At 35.9% G+C, this 20,773-nt stretch overlaps 3 protein-coding genes across 4 annotated transcripts; 2 read left to right on the forward strand and 1 right to left on the reverse strand.

The window, feature by feature from the left end:
- On the forward strand, window positions 1–1,402 carry LOC114714754 (aspartic proteinase CDR1-like). The gene is made up of 3 exons (XM_028899520.1): window positions 1–74; window positions 275–611; window positions 995–1,402. The coding sequence occupies exons 1-3, from the start codon at window positions 1–3 to the stop codon at window positions 1,400–1,402; spliced, it is 819 nt and encodes a 272-aa protein (XP_028755353.1).
- Window positions 1,403–3,506: 2,104 nt separating this feature from the next.
- On the reverse strand, window positions 3,507–14,190 carry LOC114714762 (suppressor of mec-8 and unc-52 protein homolog 1). Of its 2 annotated transcripts, none has more exons than XM_028899528.1 (16): window positions 13,955–14,190; window positions 13,629–13,839; window positions 11,792–11,944; window positions 11,079–11,127; window positions 10,507–10,590; window positions 10,003–10,106; window positions 9,626–9,712; window positions 9,487–9,540; window positions 8,454–8,549; window positions 7,017–7,144; window positions 6,189–6,315; window positions 6,044–6,103; window positions 5,826–5,933; window positions 4,928–5,028; window positions 4,497–4,548; window positions 3,507–3,687 (listed from the first exon to the last, which is right to left on the reverse strand). In XM_028899528.1, the coding sequence occupies exons 1-16, from the start codon at window positions 13,981–13,983 to the stop codon at window positions 3,589–3,591; spliced, it is 1,542 nt and encodes a 513-aa protein (XP_028755361.1). In that variant the 5' UTR covers window positions 13,984–14,190; the 3' UTR covers window positions 3,507–3,588. The 2 variants fall into 2 exon arrangements, with proteins under 2 accessions (XP_028755361.1, XP_028755360.1); XM_028899527.1 differs by having other exon boundaries at window positions 10,489–10,590.
- A 1,131-nt stretch (window positions 14,191–15,321) lies between these two features.
- Window positions 15,322–17,898, forward strand: LOC114714768 (pentatricopeptide repeat-containing protein At4g08210-like). The gene has a single exon (XM_028899535.1). The coding sequence runs from the start codon at window positions 15,772–15,774 to the stop codon at window positions 17,839–17,841; it is 2,070 nt and encodes a 689-aa protein (XP_028755368.1). The 5' UTR covers window positions 15,322–15,771; the 3' UTR covers window positions 17,842–17,898.
- The last annotated feature ends 2,875 nt before the right edge of the window (window positions 17,899–20,773 follow it).

The following is a 20,773-nucleotide window of genomic DNA, read 5'->3' on the forward strand; positions in this document are numbered from 1 at the left end:
ATGACCTATTCCTTAGGAGCAAACCCTAGTTTCCAAACTTATGGTGTTGTTGACACAGGCAGTGACCTAACTTGGTTACAATGTCATCCTTGTTATGAATGTCACAAACAAAAAGAGCCTCTTATTGATTTATATTCTTCTTCCATAACTTACCGAACCTATTATTGCAATTCTGATCAATGCAAAGTAGCAAAAGCTTCAGTAAGTAACACGTTCTGCGACGTCGTTTTTAGCTGCCAATTTGAAATATCGTATTTGGATAAATCACTTACAGCAGGAACGTCGTACACAATACGCTCACACTTGCTCCTTCTTCTACAAGTGATATTGATGGTGGTAAAGTGGCATTTCCTAAGACCTTGTTTGGCTGTGCTGATAAAACTACGGGTTACTTTGTTTCTGAGAGTTCTGGCATTGTTGGTCTGGGACGAGGTTCAATTTCGTTAATCTCACAAATGGGTTCTTCGATTCAAGGCAAATTCTTGTACTGTTTGACTCCAATGTTTTCTGACAAATTAAGCAAGTTGAATTTTGGTCAAAAAGCTGTCGTTTCTGGTTCTGGGACTATCTCTACTCCACTTGTGAAGACAGACAATGACAATTACTATCACGTTACGTTGGAAGCAATTAGGGCGGGGGACAAAAGAATACAGTTCAATTTTGGTAAGAAGTCCATATATTCCAGTGCCCGTCCATTCACCATATACCAATTCTTTCAATATTTTGTTGATGAAAGGGGGGGGGGGAGTGGACTTAATCAACAAAAACAAAAAGTCTGAATCTTCATCATCATTTGCTGATGAAATGTTAAAATCATGTTTTGCACACAAGCCCTTTAACATATATGGAGATAAGCAATAAACAAAACTATTAGTAAGGAGTTATATATGTATAGATGTAAGAATTTAGAGGGATTTATGGTAAAATTTCCCAGCTTTAAAGGTTATAGATAACATAAAGTTCAGCAGTTATATAATTTTGCCTTATTTTATAGATGCATGGTTGGCCAATTGAAGAGGGCAACACAGTAATTGATTCTGGGTCAAGGTTGACAATACTACCTCAAGGGGTATACTTCAAAGTGGAATCAGAAGTCATAGCGAAGACTAAATCAGGTCAAGCAAGAATAACACGAGCTTTTAGCCTTTGGTATGCATCAGAAAGCATTGAAAGCTTTGGAGCTCCCATTATTACTCTTCATTTCAGAAGTAATGCACATGTCAAGTTAAATCCAATGAACACCTTCATTTTAGTTTCGTCGGGCAGAGTTTGCTTTGGTTTTCGTCCCATGATGCGAAGTGTATCGTTGACAGGGAACTTAGCTCAAGTGAACTTGTTGGTTGGGTTTGACCTTCAAAATAATATTGTTTCCTTTAAGCCCACAGATTGCACTATGTTCTAATAAATATACAATATTTAGAATGATTTCTGTTTGTTTTGGTCATTTGTACATTTTTTTCTCATTTATCATCTCGATGAAGTGGCTTTAATTAAAATGAATTCAAGCTATTCTTCACATTTTTCTTTGTTATTATGTTTAGAATTTGTTGGCATAATGAAGATTCAATGAGAGGAAAAAAGGTGAGGGAAACATATATAATTAATCAGGAGTAAAAAATGAAAAACTATATTACATGATCAGACAAACCAAAAGTGACGCTTATAAGAAAAACCAAACCCCTTTAAAGATTTTATGCTTTTGTTTCAAACCGGAGAGAGTATCATGGACAAATAAGGGGAACAAAAGGTATAGAAATAGTACTAACAGGATTGACCAGCATAAGCATTATTATGTATAGATTGGATAGTGAAATTAATTAGAAGACATGAAAGAGAAGGCTTTTGATTGGTCAGTCAGTCATATGGTTATTACAACATGAAAAGTCAGAGAACCAAGAGGATGTAAATGAGTGAGTGCCTAAAGCACATGGTAAGTGGATTAACGTTTGGCTCGATGCACTGCATAAGAATTCCCTGTAATTCTGATCCGAAGCCGTCTTTCAAATGTTTGCTTGGCACATTTAGGTTTTAAAAGGGATTACCATATGTATTAGGATTACATCATATGAGGTAATAAGGATTACGCTCCTAAAAGTAAAAAATGGGGATTACAACACGGAGGAATCTAAAAAAAAAAAAAAAAAGACACTATTTGTTCTTGTCGATCATCTTTCTCCACCTTCATTGTCGACGCTGCTTCACCAGCGACCTTCCTATATGCTCCTGCCCTTAACTCATCAATGTCGATTATGAACTCATGGTATCATCACTTGAAGGATTCATTCCCCAAACTAAAATAGTTCATCAGATTTTAAGAAACTGCCTAATGACAATGTTTGCCTCATTGAGCTCCACATCTCAAATGGCGATTTCATGGATAAAACTATGTGGACACCATCAGAAATGGATCTGTGCCCAAGAAGAAACCTTTCATCTGGATGTTTGGTGGGCTCTTTTTTTTTTTATATAATGTTTGGTGGGCTCTTGGTTGAAGAAGAGGAAAGCAAGGCGGATTAGGAAGGAGAAACAATGGGCAGTAACGACGGGGCGAGGGCTACAACTTGCGATAGATGAGGAGGAAGGTGAAGAATGGGATAAAGACATTTTTGTCCTTTTGCTTTTATTTGTATTAAATAATAAATTTAATTTTATTACTCTTAGCATTGTACCAAACAAATTTATTATAATCAACATTACATTTCACCATTACGTTTCTTTACATTCCCATCGAAAAGAAAGCCTTTTTAGTAGAGCCTCAAGGTGAACAATGGAGGATGCCGAAACAGGTTTACATTAGACAAATTAGTGGTGATGGATAGAGCAAGCTTGAATGATTGACCAGCTTGCGCTGATTGCTTACCCTGACCAGCACTACCCCAAATAAAAAAAAATCATATCATTCTTTGTTAACAAAATACGAGCTAAGTATATAAAAAAAAAAAAAACCATATTGGAAGTATTTATACTTTTTTTTAATTTTCAATTTAGTACCTGTGTTTTTTGTTCTTAACTAAATCTTTAATTTTGCTCTATTAACATCATTAATCCTTATGTAGAGACTAAAAATATCAATAGAACAAAATTATAAGAGCTAATGTTGCTAAAAAGATAAATTAAATGTTTAATTAAAAGAAAAAAAACATAAGTACTAAATTAAAAATTAAGAGAAAGTATAGGTACCTTTAATATGATTTTCCCTAAAAAAAAATAAATATTTAAAGAATATTCATTAATTTATTATTGCTGTTTTTTTTTTTTTTTGTGAACTTTCCTCTATATATATATATATATATATATATATATATATGTTTTTTTTGCAAGCCAATTTATTCTATCCGCCTACCTGTTTTTCCAAGATAAACGGTGCACAGACCCAGCTAAAACCGCACAACATACAAATAAATAGCGCGATGCTACATTAATTTTGTAGCAGTGGCATACAATTTATCACTTACAATTTCACTGCTACTAGTATAAACCTTCCAAATTAAACAGAAATTTTTTTGGGGGGGGGGGGGGGACAAGATAAACAAGAAGGAAAAAGATGTTCATTCAGGGAAAAAAATTGCAGCATCCAGGCAGCCATTCTCAAGGCTTCCACAGCTTCATTGTACCATCGTCACTATAAGTTACCACAAGATTCCTATGAGGATGATGCGTCACACCAATAACTTCCTTCTCATGGACCTGCCATTAGCCCGAGATATATTAAGATCACACCACTCACACACACACTAACTAGCTAGCATCTTTGATTTGGCAGCGTGTAACCATAACACAAGGAAAGGAAAAAAACGACCCAAGGTCTAAAAAGTTGCACGACCATTTTAACCAAATTACCGTCTAGTTTATTCACGTAGAATGTATAAAAAACCATCCAAGACATCCCAAACTGTGCTTCGGTGCATAACACCAAGAAAGGTCAACGTTCAGTGCATTACTACTTCGGAAGTATTTCCGAAAGAACGGCAATCGCCCTAAATAAAATTATGCAATAATATAGCACGTAATATTTCAAAACTAGTGCAATGTTGTAATTTCTTATCCGGTCAATGTCAGGTCAACTATTAGTACAAGTTGGGAGTTTTTTTAAACCCAACATTTTTTTTTGGTCAATTTTTTAACCCAAGGGTGACCTTCATAAGAAGGAACATTACAGCAACTTTGAATGATTATATGCAATATCCTCCACAATTTTCTTCAAGGCATTCATGTAATTTTAGGGCAAAACTACACATTAACCCAGTTTTTTTTTTCCCCAAAAAATTATCTAACATAACACACACTGTCCACAAGCCTTGAGTATTGCAACTATTTCTTCGGAGAAAACATATCTAGTTTCATGTTAAATCCACACTTTGACACCAGCCCTCAATTTAAAAATTGAAGTGGCAACTACAAGCAACTGTTTTACACTATTTTATGATACGTACAAGTAGATATGCTGATCAAAATAAATAACACCACCACCAACAACAGCAACAAAGTAAAGATACCTTCATTAGATGCTCCAATTTGCCAGATTGATAGCTGAAGCAGTACATATTCCTGAATTTTATTTGCAGATAACATGTGAGAATAACATTAAGGTGAATTAACCAAAATAACTGAGTATCAGAATCATAAGGGTAGATAACTGAATTTAAGATTTCATAACCAATTTTTGTGACTCTCTTTCCATCATAACGTGATGAAATAATCATATTTTGAGAAAGTAAAGAGCAGATAAAGCTCTTGCGTGTGAAAAAAGATGGAGAATTGTGAATCATAAATTGACATAAATTGGGCTCTATAAGATTCTTTATCTTTTTTATTTGTTTATTAGTTTATTTTTTATTGGCCAAATCGCTCCGTAGGATTCAATAAACATCATTGTCTATGAAATTGCATGAAGGAACAAGGTTATCAAACATATATCTGCAAGTACCTGTCTTCACCAACACAGTATATCCATTCCCCTTTAGGTGAAACGCATGCTGCAACGAAGTCTCCACCTTCTCTTTTACCGGACGAGAAGCTCTTCACAACCTACATCAATATCAGGAAGAAGAAAAAGAAAAAGTATGCTGAGAAGAACAGGATAACAGAGCTAGCTTTAAGATGCTACAATTATTCATTCTTTCTGAAATTGTAGAGAAACCTTTTTATTCTTTTCTAATAAACAAAGAAATATTATGTTCAAACTAGTAGTTGGTAAATCTGGATCCCTTGTAAACAATAAAAATATGGATAGAAGAATGAGGGGAGTGAAAGAATGAAATTTGAGGATGGATGATGAGAGAAGAGGGAATGGAGCAGAAAGGAGCGTAAAAAAGAGAGAGAAAAGGAGAGAGGACCAAAGAAGACAACATGAGAATAAAAGAGCTGTTTAAAAGAAAATAATAAAAATATTACTCCTCGAGTCCTAAATATAAGACCCATTTCGTAGTGTAATTTACACTACAAAATAGGTCTTATATTTAGGACCGGAGGGAGTATAAATTAAAAATTAATGACAAGTAGCCTTATGTTTATCAAATTGGTATATTTCTATCAAAGAATATATAGATGAGTTGTTACTCGTATAGTATCCAAGAATTTCTCAATGAATAACAGCAGTTGCAGTTCACATGCACAGATAGGATGAAGGACCATTCCTCCAACCGAATCTGAGTGTTTGAAACTAGATATCTACCAACATGAATACGCAAAACTATAAATTTAGCCTTCTCATACAACATTTTAAAGGGAAACAAAAAACAAAAATGGGAAAACAATGTCATCAGTCTTGGATCCAGTACTGGAACATGGTGAGTGGGAAGAGGAATATGATGTCCGATGAATACCTGCCCTTGAAGTGTCATGATGTATATCGAAGATGTTTTGTTACATACAACAATGTGATCTGTATTCTTTGGGAAAATATGAACGGAGTTAACTGAAGCATCACCTCCCTAACAGTCCATAAGGAACCAGATATTAGGCAGAATATATTTACAGGAAAAATGAATGTACAAAACTTAATAACAAGGAGACTTAATGACATAAGTATCTGAATACTTGCCCTTAAAGGAGGAGGTGGCTTAAAAGTCTGTATGCAATCTGTAGATTTCAAATCCCAGACCTACAAATATAGAGAAAACAAGTTATTTCTCATGAACTAAGGAGGACAAAAAGCGCACACCCCCAGTATGTTTTGAGGTGCTGACCTTGATTGTACAATCACTGGAGGCAGTAACAACACGACTTCCATCACTTGTGAAAATTGCATCATTCACATAAGATGTATGGCCACGAAACTCTTTCAATAGCTTTCCAGATTTTAGGCCATGGATTCTACATGTGAAGAACAACAATTGCACTTGAGTATCTGTTAAACTGTCTATAGAACAACAGCAACATCGGTGTTGACCCATGAATAAAAATTTGAGTTGTATATAGATAGGCATTATAGAGATAAAAACTATTAAACTATCCACAAAGACACAAATCATTTATAGTTAAGGCAACATAATAAAGCGGGGTGGGACTACTGAAGAAAAGTGTATCAAATCTAAGATGACAAAAACCATAGAATAACAGCAGCAGCAATTAAAGTCCCGTTTCTGTGGGAAGATAATTTATGAAAACACGAATTTTAAGTATTTGTTTGTGTTAATCCTTGATACATTATTTTGTCAGCTGGAGAACTAAAGAATTTTTTGGGTGTTTGGAAAGGTAACACAATAAAATCCCAAATCACTTGGGTTTAAAGGCGCTTCCAAACTGCAAGACAATTCTTACATGTGAAAAAACCATAATTACTTGCCACTTTCTAGGCTTCGAAACCAACTTCCAAAAATTTAGTCAGAATTCATTGTCGGCCACGGCCAGGTTTCAAAAACAGACCCATCACAGGCTGATCAGAAATTTAATTTGACTTCAGAAACAGAGGACTAAACTTAGTAGGTTTTTGACCGTGAACAATAGCAATAGGTGAAGAGACTTTAATAGTTCATATCAAGGAAGTTAAGTAAGGAAATTCGTGGAAATGAAACCTTGCCGTGCTGTCAAATGAAGTACTTAATAGCTGGCTTCCATCACGAGAGAAGGCAATACTTGTGACACCCTGGGAATGAGCACGTTCAAGACGCCGCAAACATTGACCAGTCCTTATCCGCCAAACCTAGAATGATATAATTACATATTTAAATGCTTTGCATATTAACAATTGAAAAGATCAAAACATTAACAACCTTCAATGCCAGCAACTGGACATTAAGACAGGACAAGGAAGCACATAATGTAGATGCATACAGAATGAGAAAGTGGGATCAGTTATTACAAGAAATGTGAGACTTTCATTGTATCACAGCGTATAGCACGAATAATACAATGCTCATGTTACAAAGTACAATACTGTCCTAGTTAGTTGTTTATTTTTAACAAGAGTAATGCTGGAGATTATGGGTTATGCTAAGATCTATAACAGCTCTTTTTTGTGTTAGTTCCCATTCATTTTAGCTTTTATTTCCCTTACTTTCACCATTTCTCAGTTTTCAGAGCAGAGCTTAGGAGTTACGTCTTACGCCTTCTGAAATTGTGGGTGTAATTGAATTTTCTCTCCCACCTATATATGTGTACGCACATACCACCACAAAATGAATAAGTTTCAAATCCATTTTTCTATCCTTTTGCACCATATTTCTTCAAGTACACCACTGTAATTTTCAAAAAATATTTGGACATGCGAGACATGGAAAATTATCAGACTTGCAATATGTTAAATGAAAGTATGCCACCTAAAAATGACTATCTTCCCATCATATTTAGTAATACCACACGGTAGCTTGTAGCACCATGCTACAGCTATTAGCACTGCCATGCGAGTAGCATTACAATGTTTACGTAGCTCCAATACAGCATTGTTATAGGAGCTGCTTTTGTGTAACTGTATTTCACACTACATTATAACCAGGACTAAAGCAACCATACTTAAAGCAATTTTGAAGAGGATGCTTTGGGATCATCAGCGTTGACTGATTTTTATTTGCCACATAAAGAGCACGAGATGATGGCCTCCTGCCTGCTCTTGATATAGCTGATAAAACAAATAAAACCTTCTAAAAACAAAGAGGAAACTAAGGCATAACTTAATTATGGTCAATATGATAAAGCTTACACTCAAGAAGTTTGGAAGAAATTTCGGGATAAAAGGGAAAAAAAAAAAAAGAAATAGAAATTGTTGTATTTTATGACTAAAGTATTTGATGCGATTTTTTCATGATTATTATGCTGCTACAAATCTTTCCTATTTTTTTTCTGTGATTTTGATTTTCAAAATGCATTCAATCTTATCATTATGGGCCAGTTAAAGCGTATGTGTATAAAGCATTGCACAATTCATGATTAGGAACACAAATGAAACAAACATATAGATGAAAGAATTTTTGTTGAAAAGATGCTGCCCTTAAAAATTGTCAAGTAGTACTTACTTTAATCTTGCCATCTTGAGATCCAGAAGCTAGCATCTCAGAATCTCTGCTAAAATCTACACAAAGTACTGCATCATCATGCATCATGAATATTTCCTGCAATCTCTCAGCACATCAGAAATGCTCAACGCTCAGGACTAGACTTGATGATACAGTATAGAAAACTTAATTTTATAGGCCAGAGAACACAGCGTCAAAATATAGCTTCCAACTAAAGAATAAGAGACCCATTTGCAAGAAGAGGATGTGATGCATGTATCGATCAATAAATACACCACTAGGCTTAACTAAGCCCCAGCAAATTAATTGTTGCAATCAAACTAGCAAAGATATATCAAGAAGACATGTCCATCTATGACTACAACCTCTCAGAGAGAGAGAGAGAGAGCATAAAAAACAACGTGCAAATACAGAAACATCTTTGCAAAGTTACGAGTGTCATGCGGCGCGCAACTTCATAAACATTGTAAATGTATCACTAAGTATCTCTAACTTGGCCACAACAAATCAACTGTTCTAGAAATGCCAGCACAAGAGCATGGATAATCTATTTCACCCATGGGAAACTGAAGAGGTACCCTAGGAGTAGAAAATTGTAGATATTTTAATTATATTTATTTTATTATTTTATGTTTCAGTAAAGTCTTTATTAAAGTTATTTGGGGTTTCCTTTAATTATAATTAGGTAACTATTTAAGTAGAAATTATTTTAATTTTTTACTATTGTATTTAGGGCTTTATAAATAGCCCTTGGGTTATTTTCTTTGTAGGCCTTATAGAGTTATCATCCGGAAATTTGCAGTCAAACACTCTCCCCTTCCTCTCTTTCTCCCTTGATCTGTTTTATCATCCCTCTCTCCCCTTCCTTCTCCCTCCCCTTTCCCTCCTTGTCCTGCATCACTCATCTTTCAAAGCATCGTGCTTAAAAGTCATGGAAAGGGTGCGGACCTTCAGGTGAGTAAGTGAGAAACTGATAATATGTGCAGGGCACTGAAGAAGGTAAAAGAAGTTTAATTTTACAAATATAACTTACGTCAGCCTGGTACTGGAGATCTTTCTTCAGCTTTCCACTAATGTAATCCCATACCTACAGATAACCAAGACTTTGGAAATCAGAAAAAAAGCACATGATTACTAAAAATTGTCACCAAACATTATACCACAATGCGTACCTCAATAAATCCATCAACTGAGCAAGAGACAAGAAACTGCCCATCTGGTGAAAAGCGGGCACATTCTGCATGACTTTTTGTGCCAAACTATAGAAGAACACAAGCAAACACAATTATTGGATTATAAACCCTTCAGCATGACAACGAAGATGAACGTTAATGAATATTGATTTTTCACTTGTAAGGTCAAACAAAACGTCCTGATAGAAATCAAGGGCTGAAGAAAAACACTACAGGTAACAAGTGTTAAAACAACAATACAAACTCCACATTAGCAGATAGCAAAATCTTCAAGCCAAAGCAGTAAATGATAGTAGTTAATCCATTATGGATATAACTGAAAGCACATAACAATGCAGCATTGGTATGAATTATACCTTAATTGTATGAGAAATAGTTGTCGGATACACGTCATCCACATCTTGTTTCATAGCAGCTGTCCCTCGAAACAAGTCAAACTGTGTTCCAGGAGGAAGTAATCCTGAAAGTCACAAAGAAAAGCATAAAACCATCAAGGGATAAATTCACTGCAAGTTAGGCAATATAGAATCATCAAGTTATCACCTTTACTATCCAAGCATGGAAAATTTAGGCATCCCAAAGCATCAAAAAAGAAGTATTTCACTCCACGTATTTAAATTCATCATGGTAATTGAAAAAATGTACGATTTAATTCATTCTTTGCACCTTTAAGAAGAAATAAAGAAATGCCCATACCATCGTACATGTGCCAGAAATGAAGGAAATTAAAGAAAATAGTGAATTGCAAATGAAAGCAGAATCCATGCAAAATATCATAAGAATAGACCATTTTTCATTTCAGACAAAAGTTGACACAGAAAGTAAGCTAATGGAGAATTGATCTGTCCGCAGAAATACACCTTGATGCTGCTGCCACTTCAAAGCCTGCCCAATTAGAGCCATTAATCGGGAAGGTGGCACTACAGTAACTTCTGCAGCAACAGCTGTAAAAAGCAAAGGAGAAGAAAACCTCAGTTTTTTGAAGTAGAAGCTAACCTCAGCAATAAATACTTGAACAATAACAAAGGAGCAAAAATGGAAAATCCATCAGCCCTAGTTTGTCGTAAGAATATATATTATTCGGGATTATGCTATGATGACCTTCACTAATACACCTATGAGGAAACCCACCTCAGAAGCCATGGCAGGTAAACGTAGAATTGCCTGCCTTGGGTATCCCGTGAGTACCCATACCACTCAACAAGGGACAAAATAGTTCTTCATTTTTAAAAAAGCAAGTTTCCGTTTTTAAAGTAAAAATCTTGAAATGCAACTCAACAGGAAGAGAATCTGATAATAAATAGTAACTCCACCACCAATCAAGGAGAAAACATTTTTTTTCCAATCAAGAAAGATACATTTACTATAATTGCAGCCATAAAAATCAATATCACAGCTAAGCACAGCAGCTACAAAATATTTTGGAGAATACCTTGGGCAATTTGCGCACGTCGCCTTTCTTTTGTTGAGTCTTGATAAGCCTATCACATGGACAATTCTTTTTCAAAAAAGGGAGCAAACAACATAGATTCAAAACATGTCACTCTGTAGTCCAGAGCAGAAAAAGATGCCAAATTTTATTTGCATAGGATTCACGTACTGATGAAGACAATGACCTATAAGCTACTTAAATTACAAGCTGAAAAAAGAGACATATTAAGATTTAGAGACCTGGTACTTCCATGGTTACATAGGACTGCTTCAAGGGATAACGAACATCAGAGCATATTCAAAATATGATGCTCATACAGTATGAAAAACATAAAGAACAATTAAACTTATATACCATACAACAAAAAATGTGAATGCACACATTAACAATTCCCGCAGACAATTATCTTCTTCTTTTTTTTTTAATATTTGGAAGCTCGATTCTCCAGCAGATATAGGGATACTACTTGTTCCTTTAATTAAAAATTCACCTCACTTAGATAGTTAACCAGTATGGTCCCAATATTTTGAATGTATTTATCTACTTAAAAAATTAAAACGTTTTACCTTAATACAAGTCCACATGATCTCAAATTCAATCATAATTTTTAATATATATATAATATTGAATATTGATATTAATAAGCTCATACTCAGCAACAGAAGTATTAATTTGAACTATTAGAAAACGAATAACATGAAGTAGACTCCAACCTCATTAGGATCAAAATATGTTCTAACAAGGAGATGTTCAAGCCGCAAATATCTTTCAGGTTGTTCTTGTTTCATGACACCCATCACCTGTGTTTGCCGTAGAATTGCACGAGCAGTATCCAGTTCTCGAAGTTCAATCATCTCCAATACAATCTGCAAACATGTGAACAAAAATTGAAACATTTGTTATTGGACTGAAATATGTGGAAATAAACTGTTATGGACATCCAAGGTTATACATGCCTACAAATCATCCTAACATAAGTAATGGAGAGCTTCTCTGTCTGTTCTGCTCAACAGACTTTACCTCCCTCCCACCCCCTCCCCCTGTCTACAAGATTGATGGAATCAATAATCAAACCAACTTTTCTGTATTCAGATTTTCTACACCTTCGCTGGAATGTATTTTCAAACAATATCAATTTTCAATTTGTCTGGCTTAAAGTGTAGCTCTCTCATGTTTGCCTAAGTTCCATCCTCACTGCTATTATATGGATCAGGCTATGTTATGTTCTCGTTGTACATGTAGGATGGACTATGCATACTTCAACCTTAATCATCATACAGAAGATAGATGAGGAGACTTAGGTCAGTAACTCATTAGCTTTTTCCTCTTTCTACATTCACATATGAAAAGAAACTTCACACATAACTAAACTGTTTTGACAGTGAAATACCTGTAGCATGGAAAAATGAATAACTTTGGTCTATAGATTATCTAGCAAAGGTTTGAAGTGTAAGACAAAATTTGATACCTTTGGTTTTTACTTTCACCATTCGGAATTGGGGAAAAAGACTAGCAATGCTAGAGAGTATTGGGCTCAAATGGATGGAGAGACCAGAGAAGTGAAGCAGTGTTCTGTTATCTTTTACTTATTCCAATCAAGGAACTGATGATTCATCATGACATTGAAAGCCAGATCAGTAGGCCGTTCAAATTTTCATTGCATAAAAAAAGTGTACCTTTAGTTGATGATTAAAAGTACATTTCCTCAATCAGATGTTTATCAATTCTCTAGACACGCTAAATCACCATCCCTCTCATACATATCAACCCTCTCAATGCTTATCTCTCACTAGCAATGAAGTTTGGGGTCCTCCAAATATTACAAATATCAGAGATGCAAGGTTGTCATTTGTAGATCCCCACAAGAGATTAACATGGGTAAATTTTGTTACAGAGAGATCAGAACTCGCTGTTGTCTTTCAAACCTTCACAAACTGATCGAAACCAGATTCCATGCCTCCATTCAAATGTTCAGAGTCTATAACAGTGGCAAAATTTTCAGTACTGCCCTTGACTATTACGAAATCACCATGAGATTCCAGATCAAAGTTAATGCATTATTGCTCCCAGGGTGGGAAAAGGAGCAACATAGGTGATCAATAGGATGCCTTCAAGGATTTAAAATTTACTTCACTTCATAAAAAGCTTCATAATATTTTAAAAGAATACAAAAGAGGTCATACCTAAAAGCTTACCAGCAAAATAAAAACATCTAAAAGATCAATTTCCAGTTTTCCATAGATTCGACTAGGTAATACTAACCCAATTTCTCCTGTCACTCAATTTATTTTGTTAAGAAACACCCTTTATTAATGTTCTCCAACCACACAGCACTACTTTCTCCGCTTTAACTCCCACTTTCTTGTCTTCCCTCCTTTAATCGCACCCTACTATTTCACTCAAACTCAGTGCCCAGCGAAAATCCTCAAACAAATGATAGGTTTTTTTTGTAGCATTAACTAGATACAAAGTCAATGGCAATCAGTTAAGATTGTTATAAAGCCACAGGGGATTTAAACTCATTAATCAACCAAACTAACATGCAAATACCTGCTCATACAAATCCTCCAATTTATTCCTGGGAAGCTTAAGTTGAGCCACTTGAGGCAATATCGCATCCCACCTTCCACTATTAATATCAGCAACAAATGTCTCAATGCTGTCTACAGTATTCAAAGAAACCTGACACTCATTCTGCAAAGTCTGGAATGTCTGGTGCAGGGAATTTTCCTTGCAAAACTGGAGGACGATTTTGATGACACTGCAAAACAGTTCTCACGTAATTGAAAACAAATAAACTAACAATCCGACAGAAGCCTAAAACACTTATGGGACCAAAACAATGAAGTTTGTGCATTCAGAAATACGAAACTCACTCTCGTGCTTCGATTTCAAGAGTAGACATAGCTTCAACAGGTCACAGAGGTCCAAGGTTCAAAGCAGACCCAGTGAGCGTGTAGGGTTTTACACTCAGCTACCGGCTAACACGAAGCAAAAGGGAATGTGAGAGGGAAGGAGTGAAACAGTGACCAGGTCCGGAAAGTATATTCCTGTCTATGAGGGGCAGCTGTTTCATGCGAGAGATGGTAGGGGAGACAAAATTCGAGGACGAGTCAATGAAGCTTCTAACACTCTTAACTTTCGAGGGTTTCGATTTTAATTTTACTGGGTTTTCGTTGCTCAGATGCTATCCATGGGGTCCGCGACAGGTCGAGTTGAGGGGTTGGGTGAAAACTCTAAATTTCATGATATACAAATTTTACGATATAAATGAAATAAATAGGAAAAATTTTAAAAAAAAAACCTTAAAATTATAAAAACACATATAAGGACTCTTAACAACTTCACTTTAGATTTTAACAATTCATGACATATTATTATTATCAAAACCCAAAATAAAGTTGTCAAGGGTTTCTATCTGCGTTTTTGTAATTATAAGATCTTTTTTTACAATTTTCCCATAAATTTATCTCAATTTCTCTAAAAATATTTTTTTAAAAGCCATTTTGTTAGATACAGGATAATATGAAAAAATGTTTTTTAAAAAACACTTTTTTTATAAAATGAGACAAACTTTTTTGTATATTTATTTCAGAGGTGTTTGGATGAATACCAAATGATTTTATGATATACGAAGTAAATATGTAGAGAAACTTATTACAATTTATAAAAAAATGTTTTTTAAAAATATTTTATTACTTGCCAAACATCTTTTCATATCTGTAAAAAATACCTTTAAAGTATAGTTTAATTTCATGCAAATTCCCCTTTTTGCAAACGGCCCTTTGGATTTGTTAGGTGAGTTTGGAGGAGAAAAAAAACGATTGCAAAAATTAATGAATTTTAATAAATTAAAATTTATAATAGAATGTCAGAAGTGCATATTACGGTCCTAATTAGATAAAGTTTGAGTTTAATCTCTTGATTTGATAAATTATTATTTTTCGTTTTTAATATTACCATCATTAATTTTATTAAAAAAAGGTTGAAATTGCAATTTTAAATTATTATAATTAAATTAAACGAATGCGTAAATTCGTAGTGATGAAGCATGTTGGGCCCCCCGTTCCGTAGCTCTCTCCATCTTCATTGGTTCCAGTCTAAGGTTTGGGCCGTGGGATCTATCGGACGGTCTCAATCAATTCTCGTTGATGGGTGCGAACTTGGGGCAAGGCGCAAAAATCTAGGGATCCACGGCGGGGACAATTGTCGGAGGCGGACGAGGGGTAACGGCGGCGACGAGAGGCTGCACATTGATAAGAAACAAATTGGCCTTTTCACCCTTTCTTCCCCTCTATATCTCTCGTTACCCTTTTAAAGTTTAATTGTTTAGCGGCTTTGTGAGTGTCTGTATAGAGGTTTTTTATTTGGTTTGGCTGATAATATACTTCTTTTTCATGGCTCACTATTTCTTACTATTTGGAATTCCCCCCTTTTTCTGGCCATTATTATTTGGAAGGTTTTTGGAAGATCAGATGTTGTAGGGGAGTCAGGCTAACGCTGTTTGTTATCATAGGTTGCCTTGCTATAGCGGTCTTGGCGCCAATTTCATCTTGCGGGGTGGAGATACTTTTCATACTGGTTTTTGTCCATGGCCACTGTGATATGCATTAAAGATGTTGTTTTTAGGACAATTTCCAATTTTGCATGGTTCAGATCAACAAGGACAATTTACTGAAGATGATGGGTTTCAATGGATTTAAACAGAATCCAGATAGGTTTAAGCTGTTGTGGGCGCTTTCAAGCTTTAAAACATGGAAAATCATTTCATTCTTATTTAATCAGACTTGGACTGTTGAGTGAAGTATTTCTTGCAAACAATACGATATCCATGTATGTGAAATGCTCTCATTTAGATGACGCACAAAAGCTTTTCGATGAAATGCATGATCGAAATATCATTGCTTGGACAACAATGGTATCCGCTTATACCAACCGTGGGAGGCCTCGTGAGGGTCTTAAACTTTATAGTCAGATGCTGGAATCTAGAACACAGGAACCCAATGAATTTTTGTACTCTGCTGTTTTGAAGGCATGTAGTCTCGTGGGAGATGCTGAGTTGGGTAAGCTGATTCATCAAGATATATCTAGAGCTAAGTTGAAGTGTGACACTGCTTTGATGAATGCACTCCTGGACATGTATGCCAAATGTGGAAATTTGAGGGATGCTCAGCAAGTTTTCAACTCAATCCTGTGTAAAAATTCAACTACGTGGAACACCCTTATTTTGGGTTATACTAAAGAAGGATTAATGGACGAAGCCTTGGAATTGTTCAATCGAATGCCAGAACCCGATCTTGTAACTTGGAACAGTATCATTGCTGGCCTCGCATATAACGGTAGTCCACAAGCATTGCAATTTGTATCTATGATGCATAGGAGGGGCCTTAAACCAGATGCATACACATTCTCATGTGCGCTTAAAACCTGCAGTTATCTTGATGATTTAATCACAGGAGGACAGATTCATTGTCATATAATTAAGTCTGGCTTTGAGTCTAACATTTACAATATATCAGCATTGGTTGACATGTATTCAAATTGCAAGTTTTTAACTGAAGCAATCAAGGTATTTGATCAATACTCTACGAGCTGTCCTGTCACTCTAGGTTTGGCGCTCTGGAATTCTATGCTTTCTGGATATGTTGTCAATGAAGATTACACAAAGGCTCTTAATATGATTGCACATATTCATAATTCTGGTGCACAATTTGATTCCTATTCTTTTAGTATTGCTTTAAAGATCTGCATCTACTTTAAGAATTTGAGACTGACATCTCAGGTGCATGGTTTGGTAATAACTTGTGGCTATGAGTTATACTCTGTTGTTGGAAGCATTCTTATTGATCTATATGCAAAACAAGGCAGTATTGACAGTGCACTTAGATTGTTTGAAAGGATGTCAGATAAGGATACTGTGGCTTGGTCTAGTTTGATTGCTGGATGTGCTAGACTGGGTTTAGGTGCATTAGCTTTTTCTCTCTTTGCGGATATGGTCAAGTTAGATCTCGAAATTGACCAATTTGTCATATCCAGCCTTCTTAAAGTTTCTTCAAGTTTATCATCTCTGCGAAGTGGCAAGCAAATCCATGCTTATTGTGTCAAAAAGGGATATGAATCAGAAGGTGTTACCATGACATCACTTGTTGACATGTATGCAAAATGTGGTGACATCAATGATGGTTTAGCTTTGTTTAGTTGTCTTTCAGAAATAGATACTGTATGTTGGACAGGGATTATTGTGGGATGTGCACAAAATGGAAGAGCAGTCGAGGCAATTAGGCTTCTGCAAGAGATGATAAAATCAGGTTTCCAGCCTAATGAAATCACCTTTATTGGTGTTCTTACTGCCTGTAGACACGCTGGTCTAGTCAAGGAGGCATGGGCTATATTTGATTCTATTAAAACTGAACATGGACTAATACCATGCCCAGAGCACTACCATTGTATGGTTGATCTGCTTGGCCGATCAGGACACTTCAAAGAAGCAGCAAAATTGATTAATGACATGCCATTTGAACCTGACAAAACCATATGGCGCTCTTTGCTCAATTCATGTGTCATGCACAAGAATCGGGAGCTTGCAAAGATTGTTGCTGAGCATCTTCTAGCTACCACACCAGAAGATGCTTCTACATATGTAACGGTGTCAAATGTATACGGAGCTCTGGGAATGTGGGATAGTTTAAGCCAAGTTAGGGAAGCTGTCAAGACAGTAGGGACAAAGGAAGCTGGAAAAAGCTGGATTGAAATTGCGAGTTGAAAAGCTTGATTTGTTTATAGCATGGTTTGGCCAGATTAATCCTTAGTATTAAAAAACAAAATTTTGGGATGATCATTGAACTGTCTGACCTCTAACAACTGAGAACTATCTAAACTGAAAAGAAGACCTTTATGTGTTCAATGGCTGCATTCATTCAAGAAAGAGCATCGAAACACCACATTCATATGAAATGTGGATGGGAGATGATTTAGCTCAAAAGCACCACATTTGGACGCAGCAAATTTCCTCTTCGGAGGGGAATTTTTGTGGCACAAGGAGAATTGGCCTCGGTGAATGGATTTTTGGCCACAGTGATCACATCAGATGGTGAACTTAGAGAAGGCTGGCAACATTATGAAACAGAGAAAGGGAGGAGGAGAAAAATGGAGCTGTGCTCGGGTGTTATATTTTTGGTCTTGGGAACTTGTTCAACCACCTTGGGATGCTAAAATCTTGAGAAAGACCTGCTACACATCTTTACTCTCTCATTCCATGAGATTTCTTGGTTAAGGTTGAAGGATTTTAGGGGTAGGTGATGCAATCTCACATGGGCTTGAGTTTTATTTCTTATATGGCATTAGATTCTTGTTTCTGCTTGGTGATTTTACATCTTCAGCGCTTGGGTTTTGAGTTTTACTGCTTGATGATATGATTTGGGTTTAACTTAGGGTTAATCTCTGTGGGTATGAGATGCACGAATTCAGAAGGTGATTGATGACCAATCTAGGTGTTCTTTTCGGATTTTTAAACTGTGGGAAGAAGTTAAATCTGTTTAATTGCAAGGATATTTGGGTTGGTTGATGAACCTTAATTCTCTGCGGGACCTGAATGTCTGCTGCTAGAATTGGTGCTTGCTCTCTACATCTAGTATGCAATGCACTGATCTATTAATATCAAAATATCTGAACCTTTGAACAAAATCCTCTAATCATAACCGTCCCCTTCAGCCCCCAAAGTTAGATTCCTTATCCTATCCTGGATGCATTGCTGACAACCCTTCAACTGAGGGCGAGAAGATGCGTCTGTGCATGCGAAGGTGCCATGGGTGAGACGGTGGTATGAATTTCAGAATCCTCGCCTCTTCATTTTTCAAGCTCGGAAATCCTTGTTTGTTGCAGAATGAGAAGCTTCTTCATCCAGGTCTTCAACTGCATGAAATTAGTGGGAACAAGAAGCTTTTTCGATCCAAACCTTCCATGGTGGCTTGTGAGTGGCTGTTTTGACTTGCTTCTTCAATCTCATTAATCTAGTTGCTTCTTCGATCCGAATCTGCGCATGATCAAATGCTGACTTGCTTCTTCCATCTCTCCTTCGAAATTGAAATTTGAACTAATCTGTTTGGCCCGATATTATCTAATTTCTTCTTCAATTTCCCACATGTATTTGCTGCATTTTTATATAATCTAATTGCTTCAAGAATAATCTAAAATTACACCTTCAAATGATGCTATACTTACTGAATTGGGACTATAATGACTGATTGAAGTAGAGTGAAGTGCTGCACAATCAAGCTTAAAATAACGTACTGTTTCACCAAATGAAGCCTTTCACTGAGGGGCTTTCGTTTGCCCTTTTCTTGTTCTTTTTTTTTTTTTTGGGGAAAAAAAATTACCCTTTTGAGGTATCATGCCTTACGAAATATATCCTTCAAGGATTTTCATAATTGAATGAGATAAACTTAAATTTGACCAAGTAATGCTAAAATAGCAGATAGATTTATTAAACGGCGAAACAAACATGCCCTGATGCTCTAAGCCTCCTTGTGGTTCGAGCGTGGTGCAATCCATTGGCTTAAAGTTGACAATATTGTTTTGAAGGTCAAAGCCAACCTTTAAGTTCATCTGAACTAAGTTGCCTATGAGTCCTAAATCTTCCAAAACGTGAAAAGCAAAGCATGCTAAATTTGGAGAAACTACAACGAAGGTATGAATCGGATTTAACCTCACATCAGCACCTTTGAAATGAGCGGTTTTTTTTTCGTTTTGGGTGACAAGTGAGCAGTTATAATTGGAGCTTTGACACCTTCAATACCTTCTGATTCATATCAAAGGTTGAAAACATTGCGTGGGTCATTACTGCGATTTCACATAATCTTTTTTGCGACTCTGATTCCACTTTGAAGTACAAATCTTGCGGCAAAAATGACATTATTGATCCTGAGTCAATCGCTGTATTGCTCTCCACTAGTGATCTTGCAATGATCAACTCTAGTCTCTTAATTATCTTAATACAATTATAACATGTAACAGCTGCTTTTAATTCTAACAAATATGACATGATGTTCCTAAAATACTCCTATATGAAGGTTTGACAATTAGGTTTAAACCCAACTCCCTAATTAGTTCTTACATTTACAACTAGAGGAGTAATTTTTTTAATTGCAGGGATCAATACACTGTTGATTTGAGGTTTAAAGTGAGATTGAACCCACAATTAGAAGAAAATCAACGGAATTCGAAATTATTTTGTCAATTAAAAAATGATTGAATGAATTGCGAGGTTATGTAATGAAAGTGGCCGGGATTGTCAAGTGGCTAATTACCTGCTGGAAAATCTATGCTTGTGTCTTCCATGCACACTGAATCCCTAAGGGGTAACATAATAGTGATTGTTTGAGTCTCCGGCCACAAGCGGAGTAGAGACGGCCAAAGGTCCAGAAACGACAGCGTTTTAGCCAAAATGCAACTTACTATTTGCAGCATTGCCAAAATTTGTTCCATTAAAGTCATGGGAGAATTACAATGAGGTCCCAAACAAGAAAAACAATTAAAAAACAAGTCTTAGAGGTTGTCATTCTCACTATAAGGCTTATTATTATAAGTTGTTGAGGTTGTTATTAGAACCTTTCGGTAATTATTTTTCTTTCGTGGGACTTGGTTGTAATCCCCCCTAAAGTCATCCACTTACGTAAGCCCTAATTTCAACACCCCAC

This window comes from Neltuma alba, unplaced genomic scaffold (assembly GCF_004799145.2).
Source record: "Neltuma alba isolate B1F8T4 unplaced genomic scaffold, ASM479914v2 tig00011541_pilon, whole genome shotgun sequence".
Lineage (NCBI taxonomy): Eukaryota > Viridiplantae > Streptophyta > Magnoliopsida > Fabales > Fabaceae > Neltuma > Neltuma alba.